The sequence below is a fragment of the Panthera uncia genome, chromosome E1, assembly GCF_023721935.1.
Source record: "Panthera uncia isolate 11264 chromosome E1, Puncia_PCG_1.0, whole genome shotgun sequence".
Classification (NCBI taxonomy): domain Eukaryota; kingdom Metazoa; phylum Chordata; class Mammalia; order Carnivora; family Felidae; genus Panthera; species Panthera uncia.
In genome coordinates this window covers 54,674,572-54,697,375 of record NC_064814.1, presented here as the reverse complement: position 1 = coordinate 54,697,375, position 22,804 = coordinate 54,674,572, and the positions used below count along the sequence as shown (strand labels likewise).

General features: G+C 48.5%; 1 protein-coding gene across 1 annotated transcript in view; it reads left to right on the top strand.

The window, feature by feature from the left end:
- The first annotated feature begins 9,707 nt into the window (after window positions 1–9,707).
- Window positions 9,708–22,804, top strand: part of USP43 (ubiquitin specific peptidase 43) — a 55,085-nt gene continuing 41,988 nt past the window's right edge. Inside the window, exons 1-3 of the mRNA XM_049635361.1 lie at window positions 9,708–9,752; window positions 10,197–10,328; window positions 16,313–16,416. Coding sequence (XP_049491318.1) covers window positions 9,708–9,752; window positions 10,197–10,328; window positions 16,313–16,416 — 281 coding nt within the window. The remainder of the gene's footprint in view (window positions 9,753–10,196; window positions 10,329–16,312; window positions 16,417–22,804) is intronic.

Genomic DNA, 22,804 nt, shown 5'->3' with positions numbered 1-22,804 from the left:
CAAGCCCCACAGACCCGAAGGAGCTGAGAATCGGGGACGCGGAACGAAAACTACCGGCCGGAGCCCGGGAGGGTAGTGTGGGGCATGGATGAGGTTGGTCAGATCACGTAAGGTCTTGGAAGCAATGGTAAGGCGTTTGGGTTTTGTTCTAAAAAAATTTTTTTTTGATGTTTATTTATTTTGGGGAGATAGAAAGAGACAGGGTGTGAGCAGGGGAGGGGCAGAGAGAGAGAGAGGGAGACAGAATCCGAAGCCGGTTCCAGGCTCTGAGCTGTCAGCACAGAGCCTGACGCGGGGCTCGAACCCATGAACCATGAGATGAACCAGAGATCAAGACCCGAGCCGAAGTCAGACGCTGAACCCACCAAGCCACCCAGAGGCCTCTGTTTGTGTTTTATTCTAAACCCAATGGAACCCGAGTGCCCCCCATCCTTCCGGGAGGCAATGGATGCGGTATATTGGAGTTGCATCCTTGTTAAATGGCCCGTCATGCCTTGGTTTGGGGTTGCATTCACTGGCCCCAGGGTCACGTTCTACTTACCCTGTGCCGTAGGGTCACGAGGCTTTGGAAGTTCTGTATATCACATCTCGCCACCCCCCCCTCCCCACCCCCGACCCTCCCCACCACCAGGGTTAAGCGGGCTGTTGGGGATCCCAGTTGGATTGTAGAGTTCCCGATCATTGATGCACATGACTTGGTTCCTGCTAAAAAACCACAGCTCTGGGCAGGGAAGTGGAGCTCCCCGTAGACTAGCGATTGTTCTTGGGGGAGGGGGAACCTGTCAGTGTTCATTCCACAGGCATCACCGCTCTTGAGTTTCAGCCTGAAAAAGCAGTCCTTGCCATGTGACCCGCAGGGTGCCACTCTCCCCTCTTCCTCTCTCCAGCTTCCACTACTGAAGCATTGTTGGGCAGGTGTCAGTGGGTCAAATGGGTGTCATTAATATCCCCTTTTGACAACCTCCGCATTGGAAATGATGAGGCAGTACAGTAATTCCCCCCCGCCCCCCATAATACTTTGGGGATACATCCCAAGACCCCCAGGGTGTGCTTACAACCAGATTGTACCAAACCCTACATATACAATGTTTCTTCCTATACATACGTACTGAGGGCACTTTAATTTATACGTTAGGTACGGTAAGACATTAACAACAATAAGTCCTAATAAAATAGAACAGTTATAACAATATGCTGTAATAAAAGTTATGGGAATGTGGTGTCTCTCAAATATGATAAACTGTACTCACCCGTCTTGCCAAGATGTGAGATGATACAGTGCCTACGTGACGAGATGAAGTGAGGTCACTGACATAGGCCCGGCCGCACAGTTGACCTCTTGACCCAACTCCGGAGGACCATCTTCTTCTTGCACGAGGTTGACCACCTGTTAACTGGAACCACAGAAAACAAGCAAAATTTAGGATACAGGGATTACTCCAGGGTATGGTGGTTAAGAGCAAGGTCTCTGGAGCTTTGTGACTTTGAGCAAGTTAGCAAATCTGCCTCCACTTTGCCCACCTATGAAATGGGATCATGGTGGTATCTACCTTATTATCAGTTGTTGGAAGGATTCACTGGGTCCCACGTACAGCGCTTAGGGCAGTGCCTGACCCTGGGAAGCTTCTGTCATTTCTATCATTGTTTTTCTTTTTTTAATGTTTATTTTTGAGAGAGAGAGAGAGAGAGAGAGACAAAATCCAAAGCAGGTTCCAGACTCTGAGCTGTCAGCACAGAGTCCGACGCGGGGCTCGAACCCATGAACCATAAGATCATGACCTGAGCTGAAGTCGGATGCTTAGCCGACTGAGCCACCCAGGCACCCCTCATTCCTACCATTCTGTCTCCTCACCTACAGAGACCTGGAGGAGGGAGGAGGTCATGTTTATGCACCTTTTCTCCTGCTGGGTACATTTTCATGCAGTTCCTGCGCAGGTGGGAGAGACAAATTAGTAACCACTCTCAGTGATGCACCAGGATTTCCCATCTCACTCCTGCTCTCAAATCCCCAAAGCCTAGAAGCTCCCTGTGAGCCCGGGGCGGGGGGGGGCTGGAAGGGAGTCACCTTGTTAATTGTTAACGAGGGTGTTGTCATCCGAGGCTTCCTGGGACTTTTGGGGGTAGCCAGGCTTGAAGGGAGCAGAGGATTCCAGTATCTGGACTTATTAATAAACCTTGCTGATTAGAATCTAGGTGGGCTCCTCTTATTTTTACAGATGAGGAAACATCCCTTCACCCAACACATATGTCTGGAGTGTCCCAGCACTTTCCCAGGAACATGGAAGGCACAAGAAGCCAGGAGTACAAGACCTCTAGGGGAACTCCCTACAGATTGTACCAAACCCTACATATACAATGTTTCTTCCTATACATACGTACTGAGGGCACTTTAATTTATACGTTAGGTACGGTAAGACATTAACAACAATAAGTCCTAATAAAATAGAACAGTTATAACAATATGCTGTAAAAAAAGTAATAAAACTCCCAGGAGTTCCCCCGTCCAGCGGGAGAGGCGGATGTTTTGAAGTAACCGCACAGACACATGGTCAGAGCTGGTGATGAGTGCCCGAAAATAAAAATACAGGGCTCTGTGGCGGTTCTGGCAGGAAGATGTGATTGATGGGGGGACCCGGGGAGGAGGGGTGTCCCAGGAGAAGGAACCATCCGGAGAGGTCAACCAAGGACAGGGGAGGGTGGGGACGTGCATTCCCTGCCAATCGCCAAGGCAGGCGGGGCTGAGGGCCCTCTCGCTGGCTCTGCAGAATGAATGGAAGATTAAGTGAATTAATGGAAGCCTGTGTCCCCAGGCCGAGGATGCTGGATGGAGAATGGGTTGGGGACAAGCCACATAAGGTTTTCTCAAGGAGTTTGGTCTTGAGGAAAGGGGGAGTCAAGAAGGGACCGGCATACTGGAGTGAGCAACCCCAACCCCAGCCATGAAAATGGGATGGTTGTACAGTGTTCCTCTGTCCTGCCCTCCGAGGCACCCAGCCTCCCACAGACAACAGGACTGCTCTTTATTTTAACAGCTAATGAATACATACATTAAAACAAATCCTGTCCGTGGCATTATCTAGGATGCTTTGCTTTTCTAATGATGTAATCAAAGGTGTGTATCATATAAAATATCGGGAAGGTGCCAAAGTGTAAATAATGGTTTGAAACTCTGCCCACTAGAGACACCCTTCATAAACGCTGATGTGTTTCCAAGCACCTACACGTTGGAAATTCTAGTTTTGTATCCGGCTTTTTTCATGTAAATATCATCATGAGACTTTCTCCTGGTCATTCAATATTCGGTAAAACTTAATTTTAAATGATTTTATATTTCATTAAATGAACAAGTCCCTGCAGAGACATTTACATGCTGTACAAGTTTCCAGTTATCACACTGTAATCAAAAATTCTTGTGCTTAAATCATTGTCCTCAGCCCTGATCATTTCCTGAATTTAATCCTTTGAAGTGAACTTGCATGGCCAAAGACTTGACTATTTTATTTTTATGTGTTTTTTAAAAATTGTTTAATGTTTATTTATTTTTGAGAGAAAGACAGAGCACGAGGGAGGAGGGGCAGAGAGAGAAGGAGACACAGAATCCGAAGCAGGCTCCAGGCTCCGAGCCATCAGCACAGAGCCTGATGCAGGGCTTGAACCCATGAACCATGAGATCATGACCTGAGCTGAAGTTGGATGCTTAACTGACTGAGCTACCCAGATGCCCCCATTTTTATGTTTTTTCATTTTTTAAAGTTTATTTACTTTGAGGGAGAGAGAATCCCAAGCAGACTCCATGTGGAGCCCAGCGTGGGGCTCAATCGCACGAACTGTGAGATCATGACTTGAGCCGACAGACACTCAACTGACCCAGCCACCCAGGAGCCCCTGTTTCTTTTTTCCTTTTTAAATCAACGTGGTTGAGGTATAATTTATATACGGCACAATGCATCCTTTTTAAAACATTGAGCTATACTTGACATACAACACTGTGTAAAGTTTAAGGCGTCAAGGGATCGATCTGATACATCTATGTCGCAGTATGATTGCTGTGGATAGCATTAGCAACCATCCGTGCGGTGCGTCACAGGGTGACCATTTTTTCTAGGGTTGGGGACAGTTAAAAGCCAATCACTTAGCAAGTGTAATGTTTATTGTACAGTTTTGTTGTCTCTAACTACCGTAGTGCGTTTCCAGGTCTTACTTATTTATCAGTTGCACGTTCGTACCGTTCGACAGCACGTACCCCGATTTCTGACCGCCCAGCCCCTGGAAACCACCATTTTACTGGCTGCTTTTAGGAGGTTTGACTTCTTTAGATTCCACATGTAAGATACAGCATTGGTATTTCTCCTTCTCCGTCTGACTTATCTCACTTAGTGTAATGTCCTCCAGATCCATCCATGTTGTGGTAGGATGACGTTTTGTGTCATGGCTGGATAAAAACGCACCCGTTGTCAAGGTAGAATTTGATGGGTTTTGACATGGGTATACGTGTATGATCACCACCAGTTAATTTTTTTTTTTTTTTTTTTTTTACTTTTTAAATCGACTTTATCGGGCTTGGCTATTTTTAGCATCCACACCGACAAATTTCTTTCCAAATAATGACACCAAGTTTCACATGGTCTATCTATTTATTTTATAATGTTTATTTATTTTGAGAGAGAGAGAGGGAGGGAGAGGGAGAGAGAGACAGAGACTGAATAGGGGAGGGGCAGAGAGAGAGAGGGAGACACAGAATCCGAAGCAGGTTCCAGGCTCCAAGCTGTCAGCGCAGAGCTCATGCAGGGCTCGAACTCACGAACCGTGAGATCATGACCTGAGCTGAAATCAAGAGTCAGACACTTAGGGGTGCCTGGGTGGCTCAGTTGGTTTAGCATCTAACTTCGGCTCAGGTCATGATCTCACGGTCGGTGGGTTCGAACCCCACATCCGGCTCTGTGCTGTCAGCTCAGAGCCTGGAGCCTGCTTCGGATTCTGTGTCTCCCTCTCTCTCTGCCCCTCCCCACTCACACTCTGTCTTTCTCTCTCAAAAATAAACATTTAAAAAAAAAGTCAGATACTTAATTTTCTCTTTTATTTATTGCACAAAAAGAAATAGCATCTCATTTTCTTTTTATTTAAGAGTAAGGTACAGGATTTTTATGGTTCTTTACTAGTTGTAAGGAGGCTCTTGGAACTACCTGTTCATGTTGGTTGTCTGTCCATTCTGCCAGGGTTTCAGTGCTCTTTTTACTTGTTTCTGCGAGTTCCTCAACCCTTATACATGCCACAGATGTCTTCTCCAAACTCCTTCCTGTCCCCAGTGCTGGAAGGTGTAGATTTATTTACATCGTACCTTTTGATAAATATTCTATTTTATGTATTTCTAGTTTTCCCATGGCTATGTTCAGGATTCTAGCCATCTGGAGTTTATCGTAGCTTATGTACTTAAGCATCAATTTTAGACCTACAGTTTTAGACATACAGTATGCCTCAAATCATGCACTAGAGGCATTGCTTTTTAAAAGCAAGGGTGTCTCCTTCGTTGCTCTTTTATTTTGGAAGTTCTGGAAAAAACAGTAAGACACGATGTGGAAATTGAGTAAAAAATATTGAGCAGAAAGGAAATTACTGGATGGGCCTAGAAATCCATGTTGTAGAGTTATTGCGGTCACTAAAGAGGTCAGAAACAAGATAGAAAACAAAAGCAATAACCATTTAGAACGTATGAAAATAAGATTTCATTCACAAAACCCACCAGAAGTATGAAATAACTAGGAATAATTTTGTAAGGGATGTGTTAAAAATTATCAGTGTTGAGGGGCGCCTGGGTGGCCAGACTTAGGCTCAGTCATGATGTCACAGTGTGTGGGTTCGAGCCCTGCGTCAGGCTCTGTGCTCACAGCTCGGAGACTGGAGCCTGCTCCAGATTCTGTGTCTCCCCCTGTCTCTGCCCCTTCCCCACTCATGCTCTTTCTCTCTCTCTCTCTCTCTCTCTCAAAAATAAATAAACATTAAAAAAATTAAAAATAATAAAATAAATAAAAATAAAAAATCAGTATTGAGAGAGAGACCCACACACATACGCAGGTAGGGCTATGCTGTGTTGTGGGGTAAACATACTAAAGATTTCCGTCCATCTCTCCCAAGTGAGGGTTTCGCTTTAATACAGTTCTGGTCACATTTTAATAGACTTTCTGTGTCTTCTGTAGGGATCAATAGGTCAAGTTATTTTGAAAAAAGCCCCAAGTCTGTAAAATACCTGGTTTTTTGGGGAAAAAAACAAACAAACAAAACGAAAGAACAAAACTCACTGTAAAAAAATTTGCAGCGTCCAAAGGAAGAAATCACTTATGGTCCCATCCTTCCTTCTGTGATAACCAGTGGTTAATATTTTGCCATGTAGTTCTGGTCTTTGCCTAGCTACAAATAGATGTCAAACAATGTCAAATAGGTATTTTTGCACTTTAAAAAAAAATGATAGGATCATTTATTCTCATTATTTCCTCCAGCATAGTTTTTAAGGCCAGCTGAGTGTGCTGTAAGGCTTCCCCAGGAGAGTTCAATGCATACAGTTTCTCTACTGTCCTTTCCTTATGCTAAATCCTCCAAAATGAAATTACTGTGTATACGTAGAAGGACCCTTATTTTAGTTTTTAATTTTTAAGTTTATTCTATTTTGAGAGAGAGAGAGAGCACGCGCGCACGTGCACGAGCAGGGGAAGAGCAGAGAGAGAGAATCCCGAACAGGATCCGAGCTGTCAGTGCAGAGCCTGACGCGGGGCTCCAACTCATGAACCCGCGAGCTCACGACCTGAGCCGAAATCAAGAGCCGGCCGCTCAACCGACTTAGCCCCCCAGGCGCCCCCGTAGGGACGTTTCTAAGGCCCTATCTCGTCTATCTTTTTGAAGTTGTCGAAAGAATTTGACAGAATTCCAGGATCCTTTCTGGAAAGGTTGTCTGGCTTTCCAGTCAGGCAGAGATGAAGAGTGTCCATCTTAAAGGCTCAGCATGGTTAGCACGAAGGGAGTGGGTTTCACATGGAAGGAAGGAAATGTCAAGGCGTAGACTGCGGGACTGGAAAAATATGTCTGGGGCACCTGAGTGGCTCGGTGACCTGGAGTTTTCAAACACGTGGGAGTGTGGTGAAGGCTTGGTCCAGGCCAGTTGGAGGATGGTAGGTTGTTGGGTGGTGAGTCAGGGAGGGTTTGAGTAGAGGCATGACGTTACCCAACTGGGCTGTGCTGCGGCAGAGGGGGAGGGCTGGCCACGGAGGGAGGCTCTGGGCTGGGCATGGCCACCGTCCTCTGGATCAGCAGCGGTTAGGACTCAGTGGCAGGAATGGCTCTCTACTGAAGGGGCAGGGCAGAGACACATTGGGAACCAGATTCCAGAATCCTTGATTGACCCTGACCCATGGGGGTACAAGAGAGAATCCGAGAGGGGATACCGATGTTAAGAGGGAAGAAGGGCTGGCTTTAGGGGCACCTGGGTGGTTCATTCAGTTAAGCCTCCAACTCTTGATCACGATCTCACGGTTCGTGAGTTCCAGCCTTGCATCAGGCTCTGTGCCGACAGCGGGGAGCCTGCTTGGGATTCTCTCTCTCCCTCTCTCTGCCCCTCTCCTGCTCGTGCACACATGTGCGTGCTCGCTCGCTCTCAAAATAAATAAATATTTTTAAAAAATATAAAGGAAGACCCGGTTTCAGAGATTCTGAGTTGGAGGCACTGCTCACTTCAGAGACGATGTTGGATCTAAGGATATCGTGGGATATTGAGGGTGGCTAGGCATTGGGTCACCACATGCAATATGCAATGCGCAGTTAAATTTGACTTTCAGATAAACAATGAGTAACTTTGTAGTGTAAATACATCCCAGATATCGCATACGGTATACGTATACTAAAAACAATCATCGTTTATCTGAAATTCGAACTAAACTGAGCACCTTGCATTTTTTCTTACGTTTATTTATTTATTTTAAGAGACGGAGAGAGAGAGAGAGCATGAATAGGGGAGGGTCAGAGAGAGAGGGAGACACAGAATCCGAAGCAGGCTCCAGGCTCCGAGCTGTCAGCACAGAGCCCGATGCGGGGCTCGAACCCATGAACCGTGAGATCATGAGCTGAGCCAAATTCGGACACTGAACCGACTGAGCCACCCAGGCGCCCCCTACCTTGCATTTTTATTTGCTACATCTGGCGGAGGAAGAAATCAAACTAGATGCAAAACTAGCAAGACTGGAATGAAGACTGACCGCCCATATTTCAGCTCATTCAATCTTGCATTTTGCTTTGTCATAGCCTAAAGTTTGTGGAAGGATTAAAGAAAGAAAAAGGAAAAAGCCCAGCCTACTTGATTTGATTGGCAGTGGTGAGAATCGGCCGGGGCCATGGTTCTCAGACCGCTCCCTTTGGCGGGCGGGAGCTGAGGACACCCCTGTGTGGGACAAGCACCTGATGCCTGGCTGCGTCTAAGGGCAGAACAAACAGCTACAGTATACATGTGCACCTGTATATGTGCACACACTCAGACACGGAGATTTGCTGTTCTCAGATGCTCATGCTTGCACATGCATTTAGAAAAATGCCCCGGGTGGAAGGAGGCCTGGGGGGCTCAGGCTGTTAAGCATCTGACTCTTGATTTCAGCTCAGGTCATGATCTCACAGTTTGTGGGTTCAAGCCCCACATCGGGCTCTGAGCTGTGTCAAACCTTGCTTGGAATTCCCTTTCCTTCTTTCTCTGCCCCTCTCCTGCTCTCGTGTGCTCTCTCTCTCTCTCTCAAACCAAACTTAAAAAAATTCTTTTTTAATTTCCTTGGAAAGATGCTTTAAAAAAAATGCTAAGGGTGGCCTCCCTCTGGGGACAGGCACCCAGAGATGGGGGCTGGGTGGAGGTAAGACTTTTCATTATCATCCTTTTCTTTAAGTATGTGCATATATTACCCTTTGAAATAAACCTTTAAAACAACTGGAATACACATTCACATAGAAAATGATTTAAGTTGTGGGGCACCTGGGTGGCTCAGTCGGTTAGACGTCTCTTGATCTCAGCTGAAGTTCAAGTTGATTGCGTTTTGCGAGTTCAAGCCCCGCATCGGGCTCTGCACCGTCAGCTTGGGATTCTCTCTCTCCTGCTCTCTCTGCCCCTCCCCCGCTTACACTCTGAATCTCTAAATAAATAAACATAAAAAAAAAAGAATTAAAAAAATAGGAGAAAGTGATGAGGTTGTGACACAGTTTCCCAGAAGGGCAGAGGAACGTCCGTGCCGGTGGCTCTCATGTACCTTGTTCACTGTTGTGGTCCTTACAATAGTATCTGGCACATGGTAGGCACTAAATCAATATTTGTGAAAGGGGCGAGGGGCTGGTCCAGCCATCGTGTGATCTAAGCACAGAAGTTTAATTTCACACCTGATAGAAAGAGGCAGTAAGGCAGCCGTGTGCACGGTGTTCAGGGCCACGTCCTTCAGCATGCCCTGCGGTCATTCACGAGACATAGCTGAAGCCTTGGGAGCGAATTTATCACCGACGGAGAGAGGAGGGCAAGGTGCTTTCCCCAGCGGGGGTGGGGGCACAGAGGGGCAGGGTGGAAACAGACTGATGGAGGCGGCCAGGGGAACGTGTGCCCTCGCGATCAAGGGAGAAGAGCTTCCGGAAGGACAGATGGCCGACAGCATCCAAATACTCAGCCAAGACAGCCCTGTGGCTTTTCAAAGGACGGGATGTCTGTTAGTAGTTTTTCCGGGGGGTCGGGGGGTAGGAACAAGGTACCTTGTATACAGAACACCCTTCTAGCATTTGGGGACACTGCCTCCCAAGGGCAGGCTTTGGTGGGAAAGTTATTACCCCATGCCATTTCTTTTAAATTTTATTTTTTGTTAATGTTTATTTATTTTTGAGAGAGAGACAGAGACAGAGTGCAAGCGGGGAGGGGCAGAGAGAGGGAGACACAGAATCCAAAGCAGGATCCAGGCTCCGAACTGTCAGCACAGAGTAGGGCTCGAGCTCACAGACTGAGATCATGACCTGAGCTGAAGTTGGATGCTTAACCGACTGAGCCACCCAGGCGTCCAGTCCCCCTATACCGTTTCCCAGGTTGTCAGCCCTGCTCAGGGCTGAATAGTGACCGCTGCGAGACTTGGTGCCTCTAGGCCCTGACTTGGGTGACTACGGGGCTAAACTGACCCTCTGGTTTTCTACTTTCTTGTCAGAATGCTGTTTCCAAGTACGGCTCTCAGTTCCAAGGCAATGCCCAGCACGACGCCCTGGAGTTCTTGCTCTGGCTTCTGGACCGTGTGCACGAGGACTTGGAAGTCTCCTCCCAAGGGCCCGGGTCCGAGAAGGTTGGCCACTCTTTCTTTTCTTCATTTTTTTTTTTAAATGTTTATTTATTGTTGAGAGAAACAGAGACAGCGCATGAGTGGGGGAGGGGCAGAGAGAGAGAGGGAGACACAGAATCCGAAGCAGGCTCCAGGCTCCGAGCTGCCAGCACAGAGCCCGACGCGAGGCTCGAACTCACAGACCGCAAGATCATGACCTGAACCGAAGTCGGACGCTCGACCGACTGAGCCACCCAGGTGCCCCTCCTTTCATTTTATAGTTCGCAAAATCTCGGGGCGCCTGGTTGGCTCAGTGTCCGACTCTTGGTTTCAGCTCAGGTCATGATCCCAGGGTCATGGGATTGAGCCCCACGTCAGGTTCTGCCCTGCGTGTGGAGCCTGGTTAAGATTCTTTTTCTCTCTCCAACATAAAATTAAAATTATAAAGTTTGAAACATCGCATTTTTGTCTATATTCTGCGCATTAGTATGGCCGTCTGAGGCCCTGAATACCGTTCGTTATTATTTTGAGAAGATACCGTTTTATGTTTATCACTGCTTCCTGGGTGATGTACCCCATAGAACAGGATTTCTCAACCTTTCTTCTCAAGACAGGATGGATGACTGCACGTGTATACTTAGCATTCCCACATTTTAATGGAACCCCCAACCTTTGGGAGTAAGAAAGCACTAAATTATTTCTAACAGCCACAGTTTATATATATATGTAGAGAGAGAGATTATGTATCTATCTATATCTATATCTATATCTATATCTATATCTATATCTATATCTATATATCTATATCTCACAGTTGATTTATCAGCTGTATTCTCTGTAGGCTTTGCTAAATGAAGATTAATGATAGGTTCTGCTCTAATGGTCTTTTATTTCTCACTTAAGAAAGTCAAAGCAAGAGGGGGCACCTGGGTGGCTCAGTCAGTTAAGCTTCCGACTCTTGATTTCGGCTCAGGTCATGGTCTCATGGTCCGTGAGATCGAGCCCCACACGGGGCTCTACCCTGGCAGCACAGAGCCTGCTTGGGATTCTCTCTCTCCCTCTGTCTCTCTCTCTGCCCCTCCTCTCCTCGTGCTTTGTCTCTCTCCTTCTCTCAAAAATAAATAAATAAAAATTAGGGGGAAAAAAAAGTCAAAGCAAGTGAAGTCATTGTACCACAAGTGAGCAAAGTTCTTTTTTTATTTTTAATTTTTAAAAAATGTTTATTTTTGAGAGAGGGAGAGAGAGAGAGAGAGATTGAGAGCATGAGTGGGGGAGGGGCAGAGAGAGGGAAACACAGAATCCAAAGCAGCCTCCAGGCTTTGAACTGTCAGCACAGAGCCCAATGCAGGGTTGAAACCCACGAACTGTGAGATCATGACCTGAGCTGAAGTCGGACGCATAACCGACAGAGCCGCTCAGGCGCCCCAACAAAGTTATTTTAACAATGTCCATGAAGATATATGCTAACTAATTTGGATGTAAATTAAAAAAAAATAAAACTAATAATAATGAAAAAAAAACCCAATGTCTATGAAGAATCTGCTGTAATTTACAAAGGTTTCACAAGCTTTGGTAATTAATCAGGCACAGGTTGCTTTGGATGTGTCTGAACACTGATCCAGATGTGATCACAAGAAGAACTTTACTGGTTTTGTTTTAAGTTCCCATGCTTCTCATGAATCAATTAAAAAAAAAAAAACCCTGGAGGTGGGTCTTTCGGGCTGTCCCCTTCCCACCCCTTTGTTGTTTGCTTGGAGCCCATCATAGTAGAGTAATAGTGAAGGAATAGAGGTCACAGTCTTGTAGAATGAAAGTCTAGATGTCTAACACACTCCTGATGGCTATAGTTAATCATCCTGTCTCAAATACTGGAAATTTGCTAAGAGACTAGATTTCAGGGGCTCTCACCGCACACAGAAAGGTAACCAAGGAGACGGATATGTGAACTACTTAGATTATGGCATCGTTTTGCTATGTATGTATATACCAAGGCATCACGTTGTATACCTTAACTATGTACTGTTAAAAAAAATTTTTTTTAATGTTTGTTTATTGTTGAGAGAGAGAGAGAGAGAGAGAGAGAGAGAGAGACAGAGTGCGAGCAGGGGAAGGGACAGAAAGACAGGGAGATAATAGAATCTGAAGCAGGCTCTTGGCTGTCAGCACAGAGCTCAACGTGGGGCTCAAACTCATGAACCACGAGATCGTGATCTGAGCTGAAGTCAGATGCTTAACCAACTGAGCCACCCAGGCACCCCATGTTCCTTTCTCTTTTAAGACAACGAGTTGGAACTTTAAGAAAAGGAGGGCACAACCATAGATGTCTCAAATAAGATTAGACCTATTTTAAGCAGTGTAATGTCATTAAAAGCTAAGAGTTTGTCAGAGCTGGAAAATCCGTCCCTTCTGCTCAGGACAACAGGTTGCCAAATACAGGGAACAAGGGAAGTAGTGGTTGCACAGTGCCCCTCAGATCACGTCTTGGGTGCCTTATATACTGAGTAACTTGGCGTTGATGGAGTGCTGCTAGGATCATTATCGCCATCGCATGTACGAGTAAACCAAGAATCAGAGAGGTTGAGTAACCTTCCCAAAGCAACACAGCTGAAGAAGGGACAGAGTCAGGGTTCAAGTACAAGGGGGTCTGGCTTGAAAGCCTGTGTTCTTATCTTAACAAAAGCCACCCCAGTCACCCCTAAACACATAAAAGAAAGCCAAAACATCACCACCGCAAAACCTAAGAGGACCACACACTCCAAAGTTATGGTGTTTTGGGGGATTGTGTTTCTGGGTTGTGGGATTATGGCTGTTTATTCTTTTATGCACAGTGATTTTCTGTTCATCTTATTAAGACCCTTTTAGTTGCAAGTGACAGGAATTTAACTGGATCCAACTTAAGGAAAGGGCATTTATTGGCTTTATAAATGCCAACGGTATGTTATAAACTTGTGATCCCAGGCTCGTACCAGCTTCAGGTAAGGCTAGATCCAGGGACTCAGATGATGTCACTGGGTCTTTGGCTCTCTATGCCTTGTTGGCTTCATTCTCAGACCAGCTGTGCTCTTGTGATGGCAAGAGGGTCACGTAGTCTTTAGAGATTCAGAAAAACACTCAGGGAAGGATCTGATTGTCCCAGTGAGGTTCACGTGTCCATTGCTGGGCAGGTGGCCCGCAGAATGAAATATTCTGATTAGACACGCCTGGGTTGTGAATAATTTGTTCCTGTCGTGCATCTAACTTGATGCCTTTCGTGCTTATTCCACTACTGACACATAAGAGACATTCACCAAACTCCTGAGTGGTTGAATCGTTACATAGGTGTCAGCCTCTACCGTTTGTAAGGGTGGCTCGGGTTTTATAGTGAATGAAGACTTAGGTTAAGGAAGTTGCCCAAGGTCACCTAACTTTTACTTGGGGGAAATAGAATGGAACCCGAGTCTGTTTCAAAGTGCACTGGATCTCTTTCCTTATCACGGTGTCTCGTGCCTCCTCAGTTCCCCAGCAGAGATGAGAGGACACTACAAGACCGGCTTCCTTCTGGCTGCACAGGGAAGGCGTCTTGTCCTGTGTCCCCCTCGCCACCGCTGCCCCCTCCCTGGCTGTGCCTGGCGGCTCTTCCTACCTGGAAAGTCCAGGGCTAGCTAGACAGCCTCCTAAATTGCCTTTCAGTCTCCCTCTTCTGTCCTTTGATGGTTGGAAAAGGCACTGGGCTTAAGGGCGGAGAAGATCACAGAGAGGTTAAGTAACTTGCCCCAAGCCACACAGCAAGTAGGTAGGAGAGTCAGCGTCCACATCTAGGAAATGTGACCCAGGGTTTGTCAACTTCTGCACTGGGGCCAGATAACTCTTGGCTGTGGGGGCTGCCCTGTGCGATATGCATTTGTAAGCATTCTTCTCCCCACAGGTCGTGACTCACAACCAAAGATGTCTCTAGATATTGCCAAATGTGCCCCGGGGGTGGGGGGTCGGTGGGGTTAAAATCCTGACATTTGCTCTCTCGGAAAATTGGGCTGCCTGTGGAGGCCCGGCTGGGGACGCTTGAAGGTCAGGAGCGAGCTGACACGAAACTTCATTTTCCCTCTTGCAAGAAGAGGGCCAGAGCAATTTTTTTTTTCTTTTTGAGGTTATTTCTGTTTCAAAACCTGTGAAGGCCATAGAAGCTAGGTTTATTTGAAACTGGAATAGAAAACACAGGGACCACTTTCTTCTCTGTCACCGGAATGATTCTCAAATCCGGCGAAAAGGGCTTATTTTTACCGTCCTGTAGACACTTTCACACAGACCGTCTTTTTGGGAATTCATTTTATAGCACGTGCACTCTTGCAGAATTAGGAACGGGATGGGGCGAGGAAAAGGCCCAAGACAGTACCGTTTATTAAGCACCTACTATGCGCCCTGCAGGACACACACATCAGTTTTTCTATTTGAATGGTGGCATAGTGAGGTGAGGTGGATGTGTGACTCTTTTAGATGTGGAATGAGGCTCAGAGAGATGCTCAGGGTCGCTTGGTTAGCAGAGTAGAGCCAGCCTGCTCTGACCTCCAGGTCCACACTTCTGGAACCACTCTGCTGCCTCTCAGCCCAGCCTCGCTCAGGATTTTCTCCTTCCGGACCCCACCCTGGGCGATCCTGCCCACCGCTGTCCCCGGTGAGCCATGTTAGAGGTTTTTTTTTTTTTTTGCAGCTCTCCCAGCAAAGTACCAGAGCAGAGATTGGAATCCAGGCAGCCAGAGCCTGGAGGCTAAATCTTTTTTTTTTGAGAGAGAGAGAGAGAGAGCACAAGTGGGAGAGGGGCAGAGAGAGGAGGGCAGAGGATCCGAAGCAGGCTCTGTGCTGACAGCAGTGAGCCCGATCTGGGGCTTGAACTCATGAACCTCGAGATCATGTCATGAGCTGAAGTCAGAGGCTCAACCGACTGAGCCACCCAGGCACCCCCTGGAGGCTGATTCTTAATCTTGCTTGTGTGCTGTTCACTGAACTGGGTAGGGCATTGAAAGGGGGAGACATAGAATGGGAAGCAGGCTCCAGGCTCCGAGCTGTCAGCACAGAGCCCGACGCGGGACTCGAACTCACAAACCGCGAGATCATGACCTGAGCCGAGGTCGGACGCTCAACCAACTGAGCCACCCAGGCGCCCCTTGATGGATTTGAAATTAAATTTCAGACCTTGGTATACTTCCCTCCGAACACTTCACACGCATTCCTTTTTCCTCGGCTTTTTCCTTGGCTCTTCTAAAATGCTGGGCTTAGAGCCTGGGGTGATGGGGCCACAAGCCACGATTCTGCAGCCACCAGAGGCCGTGAGAGGCAGGGCTTCCCCTAGAGCCTCTGCGGGGAGCGTGGCCTTGCTGACGTCTGCTCTGGGGCCTGGGGATGCTGATCTTGGCTGTCTGGCCTCCGGAACTGTGAGAGAATACATTTCTGCTGTTTTCAGCCCTCAGCGTGTGGGAATTTGTTCCTGCAGCCATCAGCAGTAACAAGTGAACACATAAGGGGCAGCACGGAGGGGCATGGTAGGATCGACGTGGGGTGAAGGGAGCTTCCACATGATGCCAGGGCACGAAGCCTGGTTTGTCTGGGGCTCGCATGAAGACTGGCTCCCGCGGAGAGGCGGATGGGGCGGTTTAGCAGCCGGAAGATGGGAGATGTGGTGTGGACGCACTGAGTGGTGGCAGAGTGCCCAGCAAAAGGCGCAGGAGGCGTAGACACACGGGGCCCAGCAGGATGGAGAGAAGAACGGGGCAGTCGCTCCAGAGATCGGAGCTGAGTCTGGCTGAGCGTGTGGGAGCTCCCAGGGCTCACGCCCCGGCTCTGCTCATTCAGCACCTTCTGTGCGTGAGGGGGTCTGGGAGGTCTAGAGACTGGCGGAGCAGTAAATTGTGGGGGACTCCCCAGAGGGGTCAGGTCCTGCAGAGTCCTGGCCCAGGGAGGGGTGAAGCGGGCCCAGGAGGAGGCCAGGGCTCACGGGTCTGTGCCTAATCTTGCTTCCTTCCCTCATTTCTTTGCAGCCTCAGCCTGAAGCCAGCAGAACCCCCGAGCACCTCCTGTCCCCATCGGCTCAGCTTCCCCTAGGCCAAAGCTTTGTGCAAAGCCACTTTCAAGCCCAGTATAGGTAAGAATCTAGGTAAGGGTGGGGTGTGCTTAGCATGGATCGCCCAGACTTAGCTGCTGGTAACTGGCCTCCCATCACCATGCTGCCCCGAGATTGCGAAACAACAGGAACACAAGACAGCCCTTCTCTCTCCCATTGGAAATCCCAGGCAGCCACTCACTCCTTGTTGTCTCTGGCCGTTAGGATTTCCTCCTTCCCTTCTTGCTGACTCCTGGGTCTCCCGTCTCCTCTTGAAGGGGGTTCTAACAGAGTGTGAATGCGGAGGCCAGGGTTTCGCCCGCAGGCGATCACTGAGAGGTTGTTTAGTTTACCAAGTAATTTCAAGTTCGAGATTTCCCATCAGCGTGGAGGATGTAAAATATATATATATATATATATATATATATATATATATATATATGTAAAATATATATATATATAATTATGCAGGCTTTGGCTTCAGAAAACTTCTCCTTGGGCTCTTCTATCTGTGACAGCCGAGAGATTCCTATAAGACAGCGTATTTCCAAGTACTATAATGTTTTCATGAGACATTGATTGCAGTGAGCGGTCTAAAGTGGGGAAGAAACCTCCCTGGGCTTTCTTGGAGGAGGTGTGCCTTTTGATGGGGGCTCCGAAGGCTGAATAGGATTGAATGGGCGGGAGCATATTCAGCAAGAACAGATAATCAGGATGCAGGGGAAACCATCGGTTATAGACAACCTCCTCTTGGTGACACAGTCCTTGGTTGCTTAGCATACTGGGTACTTAAAAACGCCCCGAAACGAGTCTACGTTTTATTGTTGTGCATGAAGTAAGGCCCGTCTATTTCCCGAGAGATGCGGTGTGCATACTGGAGGGGACCTAGATTTCATGGCTAGCCATGAAAGCTATGTGCAGGGTGTCTGCCTTATTTATCTTCAGGTGCCCAGAGCAGAGGCTGCTTGAAACAAAAATGGGACAGGAAAAGAAGAAGAGAGGAGGAGAAAAGAACAGCTAGGAGGGAAAGGGGAGCCTAAGGCCAGGGTCGGTTAGACTGCGGGGAAGGGACACCAGGTACCCCCCGTTGGTGTCTTTGCACAACCAATTTACTTATTTCTTGGCTCATAGCATTCTCTCTTCCCTCTTCCTCTCTTGTGCACGCATGCTCTCTTTCTTCCCTTCTTTCAGGTATCTGAGAGTTGGCTGTGGTGCATGGTCCACCGGTTACAGCCAGGAGCATCACTCCTTGGCCACGAGAGAGAAATTCCAACCAAAGACCCCACATGCTCTCTAGCTATTCGATTCTAGAGATGCCCGAGATATTTACTGTTTAACCTGCTACGAGCCCCTTCCTTCTCGGTGCCAGAGTCCGGCTGTGAACCAGGCATAGCCCCTGTTCTCAAGGAGCTCACGTTCTGCTGGGGGAGGTGTTGGGTAACGCTCACACACGTCACAGCAGCTCTTTGAGGTAGTGATAATTGAAATGATAAGACACAGCTTGGGATGTGGGGGGTGGGAGGCGGCCAGCTTTAGATAAGGTGATCAGAAAGGTCTGGGAAGGCTTCTCAATAGAGGGGACATTTGAGCTGAGAACCTAGAGACAGTGAATCAGCTATTCGCATCTCTGAGGACAAGGTCATGCAGGCAGAGGAAAATGCAGAGGCAAAGGGCCTGGGGTTGGAATGATGTTGGCACATCGAGGGACGGAAAGGCCAAGGGAGCAGCCAGGTGAGGAGGGGTGGGAGGTGAGGCTGGAGAGGTGGACAGGGGACGTGTCTAAGGTGTCCTGTCCAAGTGTGGGCTTCCGTCTGAAGGGCACAGGAAGCCACTGCAACATTTGAAGCGGGGTGTGGCTGAGGGACTATGGTGGGAGAGTGATGGTGCATGAGACCCCCCGGGGAGGGGTGTAGCAGGGAAGATGGAGGAGTGCATGGGCTGGAATGTGTTCTGGATGTAGACTCAACAGGTCTCGTTCATGACTCTAAGAGTGCAAGGGGAGGGCCTGAGAGAAAGGGAGGAATCTAGGGTGCCTCCTGGGATTTTATGGGGCGTTATCACTGGCAGGTGCTTTGAGATGTGTGTTACAGGTATGAAAGGAAAAAAGTCTTGTTTTCTTTACACCCCTCTCTCCTCCTACCCCGCCTACAGACCCTCTGGCACCAGGCGCGTGGGCGTTTTCCCCACACCAGGCAAGAGTCCCCCCCCCCCCCCGCCACACCCCCCGCCCCAAGTCCAGAGCTGTCACCTGTGCTTCTGACTGGCCGGCTACAGACCAGAGGTCCCCAGGGCCCCCTCCTCACGTTCGGTCACTTGCTAGAGCTGCTCACAGAACTCAGGCAAACAGTTAACTCACTAGATCAGCAACTCATTGTAAAAGGATACAAATCTGAACAGCCAGATGGAAAAGATGCTTCTGGCAAGGTGTCTGGCAGCCGGTGCAGGGTTTCCCTGCCCTCTCCGGGTGCCCCGTTGCCCCAGGACCCCCACGTGTTCACCAGTCTGGAAGCTCTCCAGACCTCTCCTGGGAGCGTTTTTTTCTGTAGGTCTCCTTACCTTGGTGTGATTGATTACACCATTGATCCCTAGGGATTCATTCAACCTCTGGTCCTCCTTTCCTCCCTTGGAAGTGGAGGGGCGGGACTGAAACTTCCAACCCCCTCCCCCCGCCCCCAACTGTTTCCCCTGGCCACCGGCCCTCATCCTCAGGTGTCTGAGGCTATCCCCGAGTCCCCTCATTAATAGAACTCAGGTGTGGTTGAAAGGTGGCCCTTTTGTCCTTCTGGCTCCCATCTTTTAGGTAATTCCAAGAGTTTTAGGAACCCTGTGCCAGGAACTAGGACCAAAACCAAATATGTAGTTTCTTATTATAAATCACGTGATCACACGGTCTGTGATCGGCGTGGGCTGAGTCAGGGCATGATTCCTGAGCAACTGACTTTAAGCCGATCAGATATATTCAAGACCGCAAGTGCTCTCTGGGTAGATTACTGTAGGATGAAGAGTAACAAGTGAGGTGTTCAAGCTAAAAAGAAAAAAAAAGGGGGGGGGGACCAGTGACAGCTGAAAATACCTGCTTTGTGCCTGATAGTCTGTAGTAAAGAAAAAAATAGTTAGGGATGTCCGTCTGGGCGAGGGCTTTTGAACTCTGGGAAGCGATTTTCTAGAGTGGCCAACGGATACCAGCTCCAAGCTGGTGGTGTTTCCTGAGGCCCTGGGCACTCTTCAGGGAGGGCTTGCTGGGGATGGAAAGTCGCCGCGGTATCGGCCTTCTTTAAGAGAGGATTCACTGTGGGTGAATTCAGAGACCCCCGTGCAGTGAGGGTGCCGCCTCCCTTTTAGGGTGTTGGGTTTTCGGCTTTGGCTTTGGCCTCAGGGTGCTGGAGGTTATGGGCTATAGGGAAAATAATCAGTTATTCCATATGGTTCGTACCACAACCTAAAAAAACCTCCGTGAGCTTCACGACCACGGAGCGCCGCTGTGTTGGAGTTTGGGCCACAGGCGGGGAGGCCGTGGGAGTGCACCTGCAGGGGGGCGGTGTGCGCATGCGCGCTTGTGGGTATGCGCATGCGCACCTGCGTGTATTCGTTTCTTCGGGGCTCCTGGCTCTTATTCGCAGAGAAGTCTTACCTGGTCCCCGTAACAGGCAGCATTTCCCCTATGGCCGAGCGTGTTTCTGAAGACTTTCTCACAGCCGATCTCCGAGAGGTGACATCTTACCTGTGTGTCCTCAGAGTCACCATTGCCGGTGGAGACATCAGGTCCTCTGTCCTGGGAGCAGGTGGCGCAGGGCGGGCGTGAGGGGTAGGGTGTGTCTGCAGCCGCAGGGAGAGGTCGGAGTAGGGCATCATCAAGGGCCCGGGCTCACTTCTGGGCATTTATACTTGGCGGAAAGCCAAGGGCAGTTCTGTTGGCTTTTGCGTTGGAAGCATTTGATGGAATTTAAGACACAAAATAGATGAATATATGGGAAGGGGCCGGGGGCGGGGGGGGGCGGGTAGCGGGGAGAGGGAAACAAACCACAAGAGACTCTTAAAGATAGAGAACAAACAGGGTGGGGGGGGGGGGGCTAGATGGGGGATGGGCATTAAGGAGGCCATTTGTGAGGATGAGCACTGGGACTTATATGTAAGTGATGAAACCCTGGGTTCTAGCCCTGAGGGAGCCGTGAAGGGCAGCAGGGTGGTTTTCTGCCCCCTGCCCCACTCCCTACCCCGTGAGAGCTTGGGGGACAATAGGACAGGGCTGCAAATGGCCGGCAGGGATGGTGAAGACATGGTGAGGTTAGAAGGTCTCCTGAGGTCACGTGTGGGGGTGGCTGAAGCCTGGAAACGTCCAGAGTCTTCTCTCTCCCTGATCTGTGGGTCCCATTCACTCTGTTGTCATTACTCATCTTTGAAAAACAGGTGTATTTCACATCCCTTCCGCAGTCTATTCTGAAGACCATACGTTTTGCTTCGCTTAGCTTTTGTAGACTTAACACAGTGGATAAATCAAAGAAAAATATTCTTTTTCATTTGTTTGCTTAAGTGCAAAAACAGGGATTTGGAAATTTCCCAGTGACAAAAATACATCCTCTGGGCTTACGTTAAATCTAGGTACATGATGGGTAAAGGTGAGAGAAGGATCCGGAGAAACAGGGTGGCAGAGGGGACCCCACAGACGCCAGGTCCCCCTTCTCTCTGGAGCTCGATGTCTGGTATACACTGTTTTTTACCAGGACGTTAGCATGGTTTTCCCAAAGGGAAATTTCCCAGAGTTATTGGACGTTAAAGTCTCAGGTCTGTTTTCAGAAGTCATGGATGGCTGTTAACTTGCACCCAGGAGAGCTGACCTGCTCTGGCCAGCTCACTCAGGGTCACTGCGCCCGCACCCTGAAATCCTCAGGCTTTCTTGCTTGTCCCTGGTTTTTCCCATTTGGTCTGCTCCCAGGGAAACCACTCAAGCTGGGCTGGTGCTCTGCGCAGAGACTCTGGAAACCAGTCCGTGATCCCAGCCCCGGATTCCTTGCTGACCGGTGTAAGAGCACGGCCGTCAGCTGGGTGGTGTTCCTTGTTCCCAAGGGAGAAGGCAGTGTAGATTTCAGGACAAGGCACGCAGCATCCAGAAATCCCTTACATCTTGGAAGAATACATCACAAGATTAAGGAAATAAAACTGGAGTACCCGTGGGGAATATAAGAGTTGCACTTGATTTTCAGGGACCACATGCTTAAGTGAGGGAGTGTTTAGTTTGAAAAAGTTTAAAGAATATAAGTATACTGTGTGTATAACTTCTCTGAAACAATTTTTTTTTATTGTCTTCATTTTTGAGGGACAGAGACAGAGCGTGAGTGGGGGAGGAGTAGAGAGAGAGAGAGAGACAGAATCCACGAAGCAGGCTCCAGGCTCTGAGCTGTCAGCACGGAGCTCTACATGGGGCTCGAACTCACAAACCGCGAGATCATGACCTGAGCCGAAGTCGGACACTGAGCCACTCAGGCGCCCCATAACTTCTCTGAAACAGTTGATGTCCCTCATTCGTTTATACTAAAGACAGCAGGAATGGTGATGAACTTGGACCCTGGAACCTGAGCTTTGCTCTGCCGCTTAAGAGCTGTGTGTCCTTGGGACTGTTGCTTAACTTCTCTGTGCTTAGTTTTCTCACCCGCAAAATGGGAATAATACTGGCAGCTATGGGTAGTGAGTGAGTTATTATACTCACAGTGGTTGGAACAATGCCCAATTCATAGTAAACGCTGTTACAATATTAGCTATTTAGCTATTAGGCGCTTTTTTCTGAACTCTGTTTCCTCACTGGTACAATCAGGAGGGTGGACTCCCTCAGTGGTTCCGCGTTCTGGCTGAACACTAGTGTCCCCGGGAGAGCTGTTGACATCCTGATGCCTGAGCCTCTCTCCCTGCCTCCCTTGAAACAAAATCTATGGGAAAAGGGCCGAGACATTTGCGTTTTTAGGAAAGCCTCCTCTGTGATTCTGGGACACAGTGAGGCTGAGAACCAGGGGAGGAGATGGTCCTGAGATGCCTTCCAGGTTGCGAGCCATCATGCCGTTTCTCTCTCGAGGGGTGTTCGCTTCCCTTCCCGTTGTCAGTGCGCTGACATGTGCAATTAAACTTTTTTTCCTTCTTTGAAAAATTGAGGTGAAAGTTCCATAACATAAAATCAACAATTTAAAAGTGTGCAGTTTGGGAACATCTGGATGGCTCAGTCAGTTAAGCATCCGACTTCGGCTCGGGTCATGATCTCGTGGTCCATGAGTTCGAGCCCCGTGTCGGGCTCTGTGCTGACAGCTCAGCCTGGAGCCTGCTTCAGATTCTGTGTCTCCCTCTCTCTGCCCCTCCCCTGCTTGCGCTCTTTCTCTCTTAAAAATAAATAAACATTAAAAAAATTAAAAATGAAAGGGTACAGTTTCACCGCATGGACGTTCAC